General features: G+C 38.3%; 1 protein-coding gene across 2 annotated transcripts in view; it reads left to right on the forward strand.

Moving 5' to 3' along the window:
- ADGRV1 (adhesion G protein-coupled receptor V1) overlaps positions 1 to 18,314 on the forward strand; it is a 296,376-nt gene that overhangs the window by 209,236 nt on the left and 68,826 nt on the right. For both annotated transcript variants that reach the window (XM_069777566.1, XM_069777567.1), the window contains one exon: positions 4,029 to 4,207. In XM_069777566.1, the coding sequence (XP_069633667.1) occupies positions 4,029 to 4,207 (179 nt within the window). The remainder of the gene's footprint in view (positions 1 to 4,028; positions 4,208 to 18,314) is intronic.

Consider the following 18,314-nt stretch of genomic DNA (forward strand, 5'->3'; position numbering starts at 1 on the left):
AGGAATGGAAAGGACCTCAGAGATTACCTGGTCCATTTTCAGAGTAGAACAAAGGCCACATCAAATCATCCTTGCTTGTCCGACTGTTCCTGTCCCTTTGTATTGCATTATCTTGTTTCTTGGCTTTTAGAGAGAGAGTCTTGTAAATTGCAGAATGTTGATAACATTACCCAGTTTTTTAAGGATGAGGCTTTTTTGACTGCAGAAGGAAAGGAGTAAGCAAGGTGCAAATGACTTTGTGCCAGCAGAGAGCTTAGCCTGAAATATTTGCCTTACACTAATGTCTGAAATTCAGAAGTCTTCCTCCTGACAAACGTCCCTACACACAAATGTACACTGCTACAGAATAAGCCTGTGTTTTCAAATGCAGTTGGTGCTTTCATCATAGGAGCACACTCTAAAGATGCCTTTCTGTATTCTGTTGTTCTTCCCATGACAAATCTTTAATATGACAACCATTTCTCAGGAAATATAATTTTCTTCTTTTAGCACTTTCTAACTTGTTACAAAAAAAAGTTAAAAGCTATATTTTGAGGAAAAAATTAAAATTGTGTAGTTCTTTATTACCAGTTCTGACACAGAGTAAAATTATGGGAAAAGGTGAACTCATCGTACTTTTTTGAGCCATTGCTACGGTGGAGTAAATCAACAGCAGAAGTGGCAGTTCAATAAGCAAACCAGAGTGAATGTCATGAGCTTGCTGTCACCCATATCTGAATCCTCCTCCTTTGTGGATTTAATGGCACTTTAAATTTTCTATAAATTTATTGCAGACTTGTAAGACAAGTACTTATCTTACAATAAGTTTAATGCTTATTTTTAAGAATTATTTATGGACTGCTTAACAGCTTTGAAAAAGGAATTATATGAAAGCATGCAACCATTCTGAAAGTGAAAGCTGTGCCCATTCCTAAAAAGAAGGAAGAAGGAAAATGGAAGTTTTCCCACTGAGTTGGGAAAGACTTTATTTAAAGTATTTTGCAGCTAATATTTACTGGATATCTACAGATTATCACTAAAGATAAAGGAATGAATAAATGAAATAAATAAAAGCACCCCAGTTTTGGGAAGGCAATTTAAATTGCCTCATTCTAAAAGAAAAAAGCTTCACTGAAGTTCTCATTGTCTCATTAGCATGTTATTTGAATTTGTAATTGTTTTGCATTCTACATCAGAACAATCACAACTTGTACATTTGTTCTTCCACCTGAGGAGCTGGGAAATGGACTGTACATTTTATTCTTCTGTAGAACTGGTTATTGTTGCAGCATGGCAACAGGAAAGGATTTGCTAAAATTAGCTCCACTATTTGTATTTAATTGATTAAATTTTGGAACATCAAAAGGGGTCGAAGACAAGAACTTCTAATTATCAAGACAGAAATGTCACTGCGCAGGAAATGGCTCACTATCCAAACCCACTTACATCTTTGCAGCAGGACTGGTGTTAACGTGTTCTTTGCTGATAAATGAGGTGAGATAGATAGGTAAATATGGCTAAACAAACACAGAGCAAGGACATGAGGTACAATTTCTTAGAAGGCAATCTCAGTTGGATGACTGAGAACAATGTTCACCAGATTGTCAGAATTAGTAGAACCAACTGAGCATAATGGCATAAATCAGTTCAAGAATTTTGCTGTCTGGAAATGCTGACAGTGAAGTACAGCCTAGTCAGGACTACAAGGGCATGTGATTTGAAGAATGTTTATTGTAAGGTGACAAACAGAATCTTGACTGGGTTTTCAATCCCATATAAAAGTTAAGAGAGGAAAGGACTTTGTAAGAGAACAACCAAATCTCTCCACAAACTGTGAATTTTTTTTTTTTTCAAATACCATTTTCATCTGTTTAATGTTTTCTTGCTGTGAATGTCTGACAATGGAATTAATAGTTTTTCTGTGTTCTTTCAACCTACACAAGACAGTTACAATTATATGGTAGGATATTCCTGTGTTCTTTTAAGGAAAACAAACTTTGCCTTTGTTCACATAGCACCAATCACCAAATGGAAATAAAAAAGGCCTTAATAATTATTATATAGTTAATATAATTACTACACTGGACATATTTATAAAATGTCATTCTCTAACGGAGCATTTAAGATGCTTACTAAACTAATAATTGTTTTTGAAAACAAGTTGTTAGCATATGCAATGTGCTTTATGATTCATGCTAGAAAGTATTGTATATGCATGCTATATAAATCACAGAAAAAAACCCTGTAATAATTAACTGATGAGACTTACATAGGGAATCCACAAACCACTAATTAAGTACTTGATTGTGAAAATTCAGGCTGCCTGAACAAACTGGTAGACAAACCTTTGGCTGAGGGGAATCTGCAAAATTTTAAAAACACAATTAATCACTTTGCAATTGTCTTGTCACTGTATATGGATTTTACCAAATCCTAACAATAAACAGCTGCAAATTAAGCATATAAATCAACATTATTTGATGATTTCCATGTGTAGACAATGGAGAGAGATGAGTATGATTGGGTGAGGATCGATGAGTGCCTGAAGATGTCTATCCTCTCTCCATTAGCTGTCAAGACAGGCTAGAGGCACAAGCTTGAATTAAATGCCCTCTAGACAGAACAAGACAAAATTAATCTCGCATTCACCCCATATAAAAGGCCAGAAATAATTATATAACATGCAGAGCTGTACTGGTGTAATATGTTTGAAGTGGAGGAAGTGAAGAAATATTTTGCAAACCATATTTTTATTATGGATAATTTAAGTGTTTATTAGAAAGTAGTAACGTATGTAGATGTACATAAAAAATGCTCAGCACATAGGAAAGTGTTTCTACTATTAAGCTCTCAAAGAAAATGCAAAGATCCAAGCAAAACTCTAAGTATTTGTTTTACTTGAAGGGTTTCCTTACTCATAGTACCAGTTCTTTCAAGAGATTTTAGCTATTCCACTTCGTTTTGATTCATACATGATTTTAAATTCTTAGTTATGCCATTTGATGATGGGCTGATCATAGGAAGACACAGATTGCTGTAGAGATGCATGTGAATTTACATTCACTTATTTACTTTTTTTTTAATCAAACTCTTATACAAATATTACACAGAATCACAGAACCATTGAAGTTGCAGGGGCATCTTGAGACTGTCTAGTCCAACACTTTGGCTCAAGGAAGGTCAGCTATGGCAGGTTGCCCAGGACCACCTTCAGTTAGTTTTTGGTTATGTCTAAAAATAGAGACTCCACAACCTCTGTGGACAGTTTGACCCACTGTTTGACCACCTCCACAGTAAAAAAGATCTTTCTTGTGTTCAGATGGAATTTCATGTTTATTAATTTGTGACCTTTGCCTCTTGTCCTGCCATGGGGCACCACTGAGGGCAGTCTTGTTCCCTCTTCATCACTCCCTCCCATCAGGTGTTTACACACATGGATAAGGTCCCCCTGAGCCTCCTCTTCTCCAGGCTGAGCAGTCCCAGGTCTCTCAGCCTCTCATTATAGGAGAGATGCTCCAGTCTAATAATCATCTTCATGGCCCTTTGCTGGACTTGCTCCATGTCTTTGCTGTACTGGTGAGCCCAGAACTGGACCACAGTCAGAACCGTTGGAAGGAGGTTAGAGCATTTCCTACAAGAAGATACACAGAGGTGAAAACAATGAGAAAAGATTCAGTACAGATCAGATATTTAGCAATGTTATGTCTTTTCTGCAAAGGTGTGGGAATCCAAGGAGAAAGCTACTTTTGCACCACAAAGCTATTTTTGTGCCACAAAAAGTGTTTTCTACTAAACAGGGTCTCTCTTCCTCTCTGATGGTCTAATTCCAAATCTAACAGTTAAATAAATAAGCATACTTCTTTTATGATCACTCTCTTGATTACTTAAGAGAAGAAAATGAGAACAAAATATTTATGCTGAAAAATGTTTACATATACACATATGCTGGAACAGAAATATGCTGTATTATGACTTTCAGAGTGATTTGGTTTTGGGGATAGCTAATCATCCACCAAGTCTACTGATTAATATTCTTCATTATTCTTCAGGCTGTTAATTTCTGGTACGTCCTGGTGATGAATGATGAACATACAGAGCGGCGCTATCTGCTTTACTTCCTTTTGAGTTGGGGTCTTCCAGCTTTTGTTGTGATCCTACTTTTAATAATCCTGAGAGGAATCTATCATCACAGCACAGCACAGATTTATGGCCTTGTCTACAGTGATCTGTAAGTTTTCCTTTAAAAGAGCAAGAGCTATCTATTGTACTCTCTATATTGTTTTATATTTAATTTGCTTGCATGTAGAGAAGGCGATATGCGTACAGCCAAATAAGGGGTAGGGGGATTCCTCATTTGGTAGAGCTGAAGCAAGTATGTCACTCATATACAATGCAGCACTTTCTGAGCAATTAGGCCTTGCTTCAGTTTCTCCACAGTTCCATCCTGGGCTGAGCACTGGCAGAGCCAGATCAAGCACGTCTGCTTTGTGGGTAAATTATTTATTCTTTTCTGAGACTCTGCAATTCCAGAGTAAAAGATAGAAATGGCTACTGCTGCAGAAGTGAGCAGAAGAGATGTTTTTCTTCCATTTCATTTCTGTATTTAAAAAAACACAACACCAAACCAAGCCTTAAACCCCCATCTCTCAGATTATTAAATATATTCTCTGCTAAACAATTTTATTACATTAACATGTCAAATATATTTCCTGAAGTCTTTCTCTTGGAATATTGAATATATTATATTCCAAACTGTTCCCAGTTTGAGCATTGCTCTAATGACAATAATTAACACAGCTCTTTCAAAGCTATATATAACCTCAGAAAACTGTCCTAATTAAAACAATACATCTTCACAGAACTTGAGACATTTAAGTGTGAAGATACATAGACAAATATTTCTGTTGTCCTTCCCTACCTCTTTTACTCTGGCCCCTTTTCTGGGAAAGCTAATCTATGATAATAGCTATTCTAGAATATGAGGCTATTATGCTTATCTACTTTGTGTCATAATTACATGCTTCATGTGCAGGAAGGAGTAAACACACAACTTCTTTTTAAAATAATAGAAGAATGTATGAATTCTTTTTATGAAAACTTCTTATGAGGGGGCTTTCAGAGTAGACCCAAAACAGGAGAATATCCATCTGTCTTTGATAAAAGAGAAGGATACAGTGTGCATCATTCCATTATAACTGAACAAAATTCAGCACAGTGGTTTTTTATCATACAAAGGGAATTACTGTGAGAAGTAGATACTGGAATTCAGTATCTGTGTGTTTGAGTATATGCATATACCTATATATGTGCACTTACAAATATTACTTGTATATACACATGTATGTGTATATGTGTACGGTGCATGATAAGCAGGGATACCTGATTTAGATCTAAATGATCTACACTGGGTACTACAAGCTGCCTAGCCATGTTAGCCAAGGTTTAGTCCCACATTAATAGACACCGGCTCTCAACTCCGAAGAGTATCTGAGGTCCACAATATCAGACCATTTCTGATATTCGTGCTACATCAGAGAGCGCTGCATAGCTCTATACCATCCCATACACATAGATGTTTCTTCGCAGAACATGGCGAACAAGAGTATTGTATTGTTCTTCATGGTAAAATGCTTCTCTATGCATAGTAAACACAAGAAATGTGTGTAGCATAATAAAGTCTTCTGATTGCAATCAGACAGTGAGCTGATAGTATCATTATGCAGTGAACCACAGTTTCACAGTTGTTTTCCTTTGATGTCCATGTCTCATACAAAAAAAAAAACAACGAAAAATCCCTAAGTTCTGTTAAAATTATTAAGTAGCGGAAAATTACTCAGTCTGACTCATTTGCCCAAATTAAATATTAAACTTTTTCAGCATTTTATTAAAGTGGGCAAATGCCAGAAATCATCCCAAGCTTAGTGAACGTGCAGCTTATTCCAGCTCAGTCAATGTGAACACTGTAAGGAGGTATCTGCAAGGATTTTCACAAATAGCATTGATGCTAATTCCTAACTTGAAGAGCACTTTCAAAGTTGCTCTTAATTATACAAAGAGGACTTTCAAAGCCAGAATGTAGGAAGGAGGGCAGATTCAACTACATCAGTTGGTTTGTTTTCTCCAAACCAGGATGTAGCAGCGGAAAAAGTAACAAGGAGATTTCCACAGTCAAGGTCATTGCACACTAACTTCAGAATCAGCCTCAGAAATAGTTTGGGAACAATGGTGTGCTGCTTAGGAGTTCATTTCATGTGAGAGCTGGAAGACTAGTTAAAGTAACAAAAGCAGCGAAGCCTGTTATCTTACCTCTCTCCTAAGTGATCACTCCTTCTGGCAACTCATTTTTGCATTACTGTTTGTCTGACCAACTCTTTTGTTCCTAGCCAGAATGCCATAGGCACAATTGGTAGACAACAGGATGCCTGTGCTGAAAGAACTTCATTTTATGCTTGTACTGAACAAAAATTATTTGAGCTGTGTTGGATTTTGTGCTTCAAAAGAAGTGTTATGACAGGGTCTTCCCTCAGATATGATGAATTCTACACATAAGTGCGTATATTTTGTACGATAACTCCCATAACATGTCACAGTGTGAAACTAACAGGCTGCTATGGTGATAACTAGTATACATATTGGCGATTATTTTCACAATTAGAGGAGTTTATGTATGGCATGAACAGTGCACTCTTTGGCATTATGTGAATTTTTTTATGATACCAGTAAATTTTTCTGTATCAATGCCACCAAGTAGCACAATTTTTTTCAGATCCTAGCTCAACAATGTGTGAAAGAGCTAACTGCCAAGAAAGGGCTCTTTTACTCCTCCCTTTGCTAATTCCCCCATTGCTCAGCTGAAGAGGTGAAAGGCTGTTTGAATAGGTCTAGAAAAGTTGCTGATGAAAGGCATATGGACATAACTTGAATGAAAGAAGTAATGAGATGGGCATTTGCATAGGATGGGTTTGAATGGAGGAAGAGCAGTCTGTCTGGTTATCTGTAAAGAAAAATGTGGAGGTTCTATGGGTATCTGATACAATACCTTTACTAAGGAAAGTAGTAAGATTTCATCCCCTCTTAAAAATATGCATTAGTTCTCATGTCTTCTTTTAAAAAAGAATAACAAGTTATTTCAGATGCAGGTGTCTATAACTGCACCTCTGTTTAATTTCTCTGTGTAATAACCATTGGCTCAATCATGTCATGAAACTTCAAAGTAGGGGCATTCTCTGTGTGCAGCTGACTTGTCGAAGGGGCTTGGATAGGCATTTTTCATCTATCCTGTTTTTTACTTTTGTGTTACTGTAAAAGTCTTACATGAAGGTTTGTCAATGTTTGTACATGAAATCTCTAATGGGTGTTTAAATTACAAGTATATTGTCTACCCTCGTCTCTAGTAACCATGCTCTAAAATATATATCCTTGCTTAAGAATTGCCACGATGGCTGAAGCATTAGTGTTTTTCAGTGATAAGAGGCAGGTGTCAGCTCCTTTCAACTGGCTAATAACTGAAATTTGAATTAAGCTCTGAACTAGATGGTTCAAAATCACTCTGTAAAAAAAAGTGTATTATTCTTCTATTATTTCTGAGTTTTTATGTCATACAGACAATTTTCCAACCCCCGTTTGAATTTGCTGCAAACTCTGTCTAAAATATCTTCTAAGAACAAAAATACTACCATTTAGGAACATGCTGTTTATAAAAGTATTTCCTTTTGTCATTTCTTATTACACTGAATGTCACCGTGACTTTGTGTTGTGACATAAGGAGAGACTTCAGGATAACCTTTCTCTTCCACTTGTTTTGCGGGTTTTTTTTTCTTATCTCCCATCTGATTGTCTCTTTCAGGATTATAAAACAAACACATAATTTGTATTTCTTTACAGGAGTTGTTAATGCCCTTGCACACTTTAACACCCCGCTTCTCCTTTTGAGAAGAATTTTTCTTGTTGAATAAGAAAAGCTTATGAACAAATGAGTTCACAGCAAGACAAGAGTTCAGCTTAAAATAAAATTCCAAAGCTCACTGTGGTTCCCAGACTTCAGACAGTTCAACATTTGCTGTTGTCCTGGTATACACGGCTAGCCAGTCATGGCCTCATTTCTGAAAATTTTTTAGCTCATGTTCTCAAAGTGAGTTTAATCTTAGCAATATGTTTAAACTGAGTAGTATATTTCTAATAGGTCTCTTAAAGTACAAAGACACATTTCACCTGATAGGGTGGAAAGCACGAGGAGGCAAACTGAAACTATAGATATTGGCAAAGAGAGATGTAACGTGCTATGGAGAGGTGAAGAGAGGAATGTGAAGCATTACATAAAATCTAGCTCCCACCAGTTTCATCACTGTCTCATTGGTGGTTACTTTGAAGAATAGTGTCAGCAATATCTGTCTACCACGTATCTTTAGAGGCATTGCATCACAGGGGATTTACAGACTGCAGACAGTTCTAGAAACCAATGGAGGTACAGATATAAAACGTCAAACTGGTGAATGACTCGAGACTAGCAACAATTCCATCATCTTTTACGGAGGATGCTGGTTTGGGGTGCATAACACCTTATAACTCTCTACACTTACAAAACAAAGAAGCAAGCAAAAGAATTTCTAATATGGGAATCCTGGACAATAAAGTAGCTTTCTAATTTCTCATATAACCCTGAAAATTTAATTGTCCACACTTGGATACAAGTAAAAATTTCAACACCCTTTGAAGTCAGTGGAACCACACCCATTCACAGGGTTTTGCCTTAACTCATGTCTTGCTGAGATCAGAGGCCAGAATTATTTAATCACAAGTATCAGTTTTTGTTCAGTCATGAGTTTAGAAGTTAATTATGCTACATTCACTGGACTTGTACCCAAGAGATTGTCCAGAGCAATAACAGTTGTTATAAAAAAAAGTGCTACTCTAAAATTGGCCAGAATCACAGCTCAGAGGAGCCTGAACTTCTAACTCACATGGGTGATTTGAAAACTCTTACCTACAATAGCATTAAAGTATGTTTTTTATAAACTTGAGAAGTACTCTTGTTGCAGCTTTAAGCTTTGAGTCTGACTAGACCTTCTTCTTGAAAGCGAACTCCCCTAAGAAGGCCAAAGGACTGTTTTTATTAGAGTATAAACTAAAAGAAGTAATCTTTGAAAAGGAGAAAACTGGAAGTGATTATACATGACAGAATACAAATTTAAAAGTTTGTAACCAAATATCTCCCTGTCCACTGTGTCTTTGCAAAAGCGGGTCAAACTGGTTTTCAAGCATGGCTTTTGTCAAGCTTTAGCCTACCTTTTTTAATTGAAGAAAACTGTATAGTTTCCTCTAGTTCCCAGTTTTTTGGCTATGTCCGAGACATGGCTGCCTGCTCCTTGCAATTTTAAGAGCTCTTTTCCTTCTGCCAATCCCTCCACTTTCTAGAAGTGTCTGTTTTTTAGCGGGATCATTTATTTGCCCAAGGGAAGAATGATCTCCCCGCTCAGGAGGTCTCACCTGATTCATTCATTTTCCTCTTTAAAATCCCCTGTGGCAAACAGCACAGAAGAATGACATGTACCATTACAATACTTTAAAATTATGGAAGTATCTGTGTATTTGGTTTCATTGATAGTGATATGATAACATCTCACAGCAGAAAAAGGCTAAGTTAAATGTTCTCACAAATATGTCTTCCCTGTATCATATCATCCCATGATGATATCTATGAGAAATAATGAAAAAAGATTGTCCAGCAAAATCCATTTCTAGAAAAAACTAAACACTTCTCTCTCCTCTACAGTCTAGCCCAAGGCAGAGATTTTTCCAGCAAAGTCACTGGATCTGTGACTGTGCAGCCACATCCAGGGGACAGGAGAACAGAAGGCTATAGAAAGCTGGAAATTATGAACTTTTTTTCTGTGACTAAGAGTTACAACTCTTCCTATTACTCCCACTGAATTTTCTCTGAATCAAGCTCTTACACGCGGACACAGCATGGGGCGCAAATTAATGTCTAGGAGCCATGGCCAACACTATTTAGAAAAAAACTTCACAGAAAATGCGTTCCAGTACCAGTTACATAGCAATGGGTCAAGGGCGCTTTGCGTACCCTCACATGAGAGGGAGTCAGACCTGGATTTCAGACAAAACAAGCAGTGCAGTTGCTGTCTGAATGCTCGGTTTCCTTAAGCAAGTCATGCCCTGCTGGGTTGTAACACAAACTAGCAACGAAATAGAAAAATGGTGACAACTAATGCTCTAAGATATAGTCTTAATTTTTGGTTTGTTTAACACCTGTATGCTGAGAGCTGTACAATGCACAAAAACAGAGGTAGTCTACACTTCCAAAGATACCCTCATGTGGTGAAGCACAGATGCTAGCCAGGCTAGCAGGGTTTGCGTTACTTCCTAGTGTAGTGAAGAAGTGGAAGGCTTGAAAGAAGCACAAACCTGTAAATGATTATGCCCTGCTTGTATCTTTGGTGTTACACAAAGTGCATAAAAGTTGCACGTTATGAGAAACGTTTACTTTAAAGTCTTGCCAGGACTGGAAGTTTGAATAATAAGGCCCATCAAAGATTTCTTAAAGAAGTTTTAACTCATAGGGATAGGTGGAAAGATGGGGACAGTCTAGACTCAGGGCTCAACCTGAACAAAAACATAAGATGTAATAACTCGTGATGTGTTGTCTAAGTACTTCTCCAAGGTTCATTTGCTTTGATGCTGTTGTAAGGATAAAATCTTCCTGAAGCAGATTTCCAGACACTACTTTTTGTTAAGTTTTATTTCAAGGGCTACAGCCCTGCAACTTCTGCCTGCAGTTACAAGGAGGACCCTGTAAACCTTAATTATTTGTTACAGATAGAACCGTGCTTTCTCTTCAACACCTGCCTGGCAGGTGCACTGACTCTTAACCCAGTCAGACAAAATACTGGACCCTGCTTTGGGTCTCACCAAGTTGTATGACTGTTTCACTGCTGGCACACATTCTGGGCACAGATCCCTGGCTTGCTAGCTGTTCCCTAAAATGGAGCCCTGCTTTCTTAAACCCAAGGACTTGTGCCACTACCAGTAACAGGAATTTTTTAGCTTGAGTGAGCTAATTTCTGTCCAAGTATTTGGATGAAGTCTCATGTACTCCTTCCCATATTACTTCAAAAGTGCTGAATTTAGTCCTGAGCCTTAGAACAACATCCTTGAAACACTATACTTTTACAGGCAGGAATAGCTAAGAAAATAGCTAAGAATAGCCAGAAAAAGCATTCAGGGATTTTAATTGAACTGTCAGATATGCTAAGAGGAAGAGGTTTGAATGACAAATGGATGTGGAATTCCCGTCCCCTAATGCCTGAACCTTGCTTTATATTCTGCGTGGACTTGGAAGTGTCTCCCCGTGTGGTCCTCTCTCTCCAGCTTGTGCTTCCTGTTAGCCCAATTTTTCCACCTCCTTTCTCCCCAGTTCACTGGCAAATCATCCAGGAATTCAAAGCTTTTGCGAACTGCTTTTGCTAGAGCTCAGTGCGGAGTGATGCCTGGACATCTGGCCATGGGGCTGAATGCTGTGCGAACCACTCAGCTGAAGCAGTGGGGGGGGAAAGCCTCCTTTTTTTACTGGCCAATTTCTAACCATTTGCTGTGTTGCCCTTCTCAGCAGGGTAAATTGGGCCGTGCTGAGCTCTGTGCTACTGTAGGAGAAATATTTCTGATGAACCAGGGCAACGTGCGTTATGTCTACACTGCACCACAATATAGCCCATATTATATATATATATATGTATATGTATATATACTGGGCGAATTACACTACTTCCCTGACCTATAGCAACAGTTAAGAGAGTACAAAGTTTGGCCTTCTTGTATTCTGTACTTGTGCTTTATTTTCTAAACTCCTCCATTATTTCCAGTGAAGCTCCCTAATGTGCTACCCACTGCTAAGGATTATTTAAAAATATCTCACTGCTAAATGTGATGGCTTTAATTACCTTTTATTTATCCCTCATTACCAACATATGTTTTCAGTGGTGGAAAATAGTTGGGGGCGGGGGCAGGGGGTTGAGTGCTTTTTATATCTTGGCAAATATTTACTGTTAATGTTAAGCAAATGTTAGCACATCAGAAACAGACATAATCACTGTGTTGTGCTTTTAAAGCATTAAAATAAAGAAAAATAATTTCTGGCTGATTTGAGTGAAGGAATTTTGAAAAGTGAGTAGAGAAAAATATTTGTTATTAAGGTAAAATTCCTAACCACTGTTAAGTTCTGACAAATGAAGGTAGTTTTAAAAGATTGCAAGGTGTCATGGTTTAACCCCAGCCAGCAATTAAGCACCATGCAGCCTCTTGCTCACTTCTCCTCCCTCACAATGGAATGGGGAAGAGAATCAGGGAAAAAAAGTAAAACTTGTGGGTTGAGATAAGAACAGTTTAATAACTAAAATTAAACAAAAAAAATTTAAAAATATATAAAAATAACAATTATAATAATTGTAATGAAAAGGAATATAACAGAAAGAGAGAAATTAGACCCAAGACAAGTGATGCGCAATGCAATTGCTCACCACACACTGACTGATGCCCGAGCAGCGATCTGTCCCCCTGGCCAACTCCCCCGAGTTTATATACTGCACATGACGTTCTATGGTATGGAGTATCCCTTTGGCTAGTTCAGGCCAGCTGTCCTGGCCATGCTCCCTCCCAGCTTCTTGTACACCTGCTCGCTGGCAGAGCATGGGAAACTGAAAAATCCTTAACTTAGTGCAAGCACTACTTAGCAACAAGTGAAACATCAGTGTGTTATCAACATTCTTCTCATCCTGAACCCAAAACATAGCACTGTACCAGCTACTAGGAAGAAAATTAACGCTACCCCAGCTGAAACCAGGACACAAGGATAGGTTGTTATAGGTGAAAGTTGCACCCACAAATGACCTTGGGGCCTGATCCTTCAAATGAGTTCAGATAAGGGGATTTTTGTGCCCACGCAAAACTCCAGAGACTTCTCTGAAGCCTGTGTAGTACTATGGCAAGAGTAACAGAGAACATCTGCAGGATAAAGGCTTGTATCCCTGCCGCTGACAGCCTTTAAAAGCTTCATATTTCCTTTCAGGTTGTGTAAGAAACTAGCAAGATAGTCCCCTCTACTTTATGATCTTTAATTAGCAGAATACCGCCTACTGCTACTAAAAAAGCTCATTCTTGGTTTATCTGTTTTCCAGCAGTTTAGAAAAGCCTTCATCTGATATGCTAGAATATAGCAGGAAATGCTAAAATAAGCAATAGTGAGATCAATACCAGCAACTGGCTCTATTTCATTGACACTGACATCCTGTTTATAATAAGTATATATATCTAACCTCTTGTATTTGATCTTCCTAAAAAGAGTAGGAAAAAAAAAAGTTTGTTTTTTTTTTAACTTCACCACAGGACTGTTCTGCAATAAGTCGATTTTGCGCTCACATTTTATTTGTGTGAAGTACATGGACGTTGACTCTGTAGTGCAGTGAGCTCTGCTTTGGAAGGCAAACTCTTGTCTGCACTATGTAACAGAACCAGGAATTAAAAGTGTGTCTCACAGAACTATGCTAAGGTACATCTGAGAAAAAGGAATGCAGCTTTAGCAGATTGATTTGTATTAGTAGTATTAAATTTAATTGTTGCTATGGTTTATACAGAACCAGTATGTCTAACAGAGAGGCTGCAATAGAAGCGGTTGTAGTGCGTGCTTATCCTGGGCATTTATTATGTTACAGTAAAACATGCAGATTAAAAAAAAGTGTACATACTAAATACTACTTTGAAGTGAGAAAAAACATTTTGCATGACATTTTGTTATTCTTCATGGCAAAGGGCAGGACTGTGAACATGAGCCTTATTTATATTTGACAGTTTGTACATGGAAACACCTCCTTTTTCAGCTAGATTTATATTAAAATCCTTGGTTTAGAGAATGGACAGAAAAAGTAAGCTAAATAAGAGTGTCTGCCTTAAAAGCTAGTACAATGGAAACATTTTCTTGCATGTGAGGAACTGTAACAAACATTAAATAGTAAAATAAACCCAAAATAACTGTAATAATAAATCATTGTTTCAAAGCCATTGATAATGGCTGATAGACAAGGAAGAAGCCTTAGATGTAAACAGAAGCAACATAATTAACTGAAATCAGACACATAACTCCTTATATAATTTTAAAATTGCAGTGTTAGTAAGAACCCTGCTCTAAGAGATTTCAAGCAGGTTTCTACCAGCTTATTTTCCTGATTGAATGCTGAAGGCTACAAGGCTTCTGGGACTTCTGGGACGATCTGCCTGGGGACTCCAGAGCTTCCAGTGCCTTGGAAGCCTAAACTGTATTAATGCAGTGCTTCTGCTAGGTCCTTGCTGCTTGTCCTTTGGTAATTGGTGCTTCCTTAGTATTTACATTAACAGGAGGGGAAAAAAAAAGAAAAAAAAAAGTAGGTATAAAATTGTTCAGAGAAATTTCCAGAGGATGGTATAATGAGAAGACTGAAACACAGTGGGCTATGTTCTAAAACAACAGCAGATGCCATTTTGATTTCTCATTATAGAAAAGCATTGCTTAGGCATTTTATTTTTCCCCTTTTCCCCACTGTTTAGCTCTACAGTAACAAAAAACCAAGGAAATTGTTTTTTGCTTTGTTATGCAATAGCTCTGGTTTATTGACAAGACTGTTGTTGCACACGCTGACTCAAACTGAATCTTCTGAAGATCCTGTTCTTTGCTGTTTCAAAACAGCATCTTGGCACTTCATTCTTTGTTCATAGTGGACTGGATTTTCCCCACTGTTTTCTATCATTGGTAGTTACGCTGTGAGTACCTCTGTTAATGAATATGGTGCTACTCATAGCGAATTTTGACATATGAGTAAAGGTGATAGGGTTATATTTCTAGAAGCAATTGCAACTGACGCAGAGTTGTCTTTCAAAAAATTGTTGGGACAATCTGTCCAAATGTAAGTAAGAACGAGCAAGCCTTGGCTTGATTTCTGGCAGTTGTAAGTTCCGCTGCTTTCTGAGTTTACGCTTCTTAACCAAAATGGTCTGTGTTTTTGTCCTTCTTCTCCCCTTCCCCTCACTCTCTTTCCTATTTCTTTTGCTGCATAGAGGAAAGAGACTAAAAGAAAACTAAATAATGCTAACAGGTTAACTGCCACATTATCACTCTATAAAATCTGGAAAAAACTGTTATTAAACATTTTGCATTTAATTTGAAACTTACATCCAATAAAAGAATTTCTTTCCCCATGTTGAATTATATATGAAATAAAAGGTATGGCCCTGTCTCTGAGCTAATCTGCATGAGATATGAAGTGATTTAAATTCATCAACACAAATGCAGCTTTCATTTTCATTCATACCAAACACTATCCTCTGCAGTAGTATGGGAAATAAATAAGAGATTTCTTGGGTTGTTCATTTTCCCATCATACCAATGAGGTGACAGAGGCCAAGTACAGCACTGAGTCAAAGGGGGTCAGTCTGACTGTGTTGTGCTTTGGGCAGTAGTATTTGATTCCAGAAGTCTCAAAATGTATTTGTACAAGTCGGTGTCTTGTTTCACAGCTGTACTGGACTCTTTGGGGCAGCTTTTGTGGTTCATCTGAGATTTGCTCTCTTTGACGCATAAGCAGACAATGTTCCAGAGAAAATCTCTTCTTTCCTTTTGAGGAAAAGTAATTAAACAAGAGCAGAAGTAACATCATGGTGTAATCTTTGAGCTGCAGCTATAGGGAAAGCACTTGCCTTTTTAATGTTTTTTTCCAAAATAATTCTATAGGTATATACAACCTTTCTCAATCAACTGTTTTTCTGAAATTATAGCGTGAAAAGTGTTTTTTCCTTGATTCCAGTTCTTGCACCCCATCTCTTAGATAAGTAGGGCAAATTGAACCAGGAATCTTTTCCATTGTGACATAAAAATCTGTGTAGCTGTCATCATGCGTCAAGACCACATCTAAATGTAGGATAACCTGAGAAACAGCAGGTGGAACATCATGGCCATGGGTTTATGAAGAACTTGCACAACATACAGAGAATAAGATTTCTTGCAAAGGTGTACAGAAGTGTAAGATGAACTTGTAGCTCCAACCAGACAGGTATTTTTGGGGACAGATGCTCAGTGTTTGGCTCAGAGGTGCAGGGGCTGTTCCACGTCTTTGCTAGGTGCCCCATGTCCCCCGGGGAGCTGCGTTGCCTTTGGGATGCTCAGCTGCCAGAAGCAGCTTATCTCAAAGTCTGTTTCTACACCACGCCGACCCCAGCTAACAAAGCACAGCCTTGTAAAACCCTGTTAATAAACAGCTGGTGGAGCCAGTAATGCTCAGCCTTCAACAAGTGGCAGATTGTCATCCCAGGGCTAACAGACGTGGCGGTGGTGCCAACCGTTCCCCTTGCTGGAGGTGGCAATGGGACCACTGCCGGAGGGGACCCGAGCTCCTCAGGCATTACCCTCAGCAGCCCAGAGCCAAGAGCCCAGCTTTGGTGGGCGGCCGTTTCACCATCTGGGAACGGCAGATGCAGCGTTTTCGATAAAAGGGGCATGGGGGGGTGTGCAGGCTCGGTGCTCTGCAGGCTCACAAATTTAGTTTTTTCAGACTGCTTGTGAGAAAAGAAACTGGTACTTCCTCCAGAGCCGCGAGTTTCCGCTCTGCACGGTGTCCTGCACACACTGTACTGAAAGCTGCGTCTGTTTGCAAAGCAGGGGGTGGGGGGAAACATCCTGAAAGCCCCAAACAAACAAAACTCTATATGTTGAAAAAGGCCTATGTTAACATCCAGAGCTGGAGAATCTCTGGCTGCATTGCTTGGAGGTGAGAACTGAGACAAGGTTTTGAAAAAACCTCACGAATATCAGGAAGGGTGGCCTGTGTTTCACTTATCAGCAAGAACATTTATTTATATTGGTGTTCTTCGCTTATCAGTAACAGCACTGACATGAGCTTACAGTAGAAGTTCAGAAAACACTGTGTTGTTTAAGTTAAAAAAAGAGATAAATCTTTATAAATACTGGTGCATTTTGTTACATTCTGATTTGTTTTACCTGACATTTTCTTAGCTTTCCTAAATGTCTTATCTTACTGGTAGAAAGCCTACTTGTTTTTAGCAAATTTACTTTGTAAATTGCAAAAAGGATTTTTTTTCAGAACTAGAAGCAACAGGAACTGACATTTAAATAGCTTCAGATACACATCATGCAGAGACAAGGGTAATATTTACAACTGCTCTGTCCGTCATCTTAAATTTCAGAGGTGCTTTATACAAAACAGATTATTCTTTGGGGCTGGAACACACTAATATTAGAAAACTTTTTGCTTCCTAAAATGTAACTCCAGAAGAGTGCCAGTTCTGAAAAAACTTCTGTAATCATCATGCACCCTTTTATTTCAATACAGTCAGTATTTAGGACCCAGTTGCTTGCATTTGGGACCCAATTCTCACAGCTGCCTACATTTTTTAATGGAAAGAAATAGGCAAAATATTACTAGTAAGATCATGTACATAGGTAAAAATCACCTTAAAATCTTAAACTGTCTGGTTAAAAATTTCCACTGTGTAACGAATACATTTCCAAGATTTTTTCTAACAAAATCAGAATTTGAGCTACTTTACAATGCTGTACAGCAACTTGATCTAAGAAAATCAGAGTTCAGTTTAAAATTTGACATAGTCCATGTAATTTGGTCAGCATAAGTTCAGCATGCAGTTTGTTTGCAAGTCATAAAAAAAAAAAAAAAAAGTGGCAGGGATTTTCCAAAGAACATAGGAGAGCTGGTGGGCAACCACATCCTGCCAAGGCGTTGTCAGTGGGATGTGGGTTGTGTCGTGTCATGCCTCTTTGACAGCTCTAGCAACACCCTTTGACTCAGTTATAAAGCAGTGCTTTCACCTTAGTATAGGGCCATTTATTGGAGTTACCTGATGCAAATGTAAATCAGATATCTCTCTCCTGGTTATTTTGAGCTACTCTCTTGTTGCAGAGCAGACAAAAAAAAAAAAATTCTATTTCCTGAGAGGAGCCTCCTGCTAAAAGAAACCCTTGCATATCGGAGAGTCATCAAAATATGAAGCCATGCCACATTTCAGTTGGCCTCCACTGCTTGAACAACCTCTCTGGCCTGCCAAGTGTAATTTAGAGTACCCTGAGGCAGCTGTAATTTATGCTGACCAGTGTGAAATTGTTCTTCCCTGCTCAGTCTTGTAGAAAAATCAGCCTAGTTCGATGGAAGGTTCTTGCTCAGTGTGCTCATACGACAGTTTTTGAAGCACTGAATCATGAAAGGGGACATACTGTGGATTCCTGAGTCATGATAGCACCGTGCTTGTCTTCCAGTGTTCCATTTACC

This window comes from Haliaeetus albicilla, chromosome Z (assembly GCF_947461875.1).
Source record: "Haliaeetus albicilla chromosome Z, bHalAlb1.1, whole genome shotgun sequence".
NCBI classification, from domain to species: Eukaryota; Metazoa; Chordata; class Aves; order Accipitriformes; family Accipitridae; genus Haliaeetus; species Haliaeetus albicilla.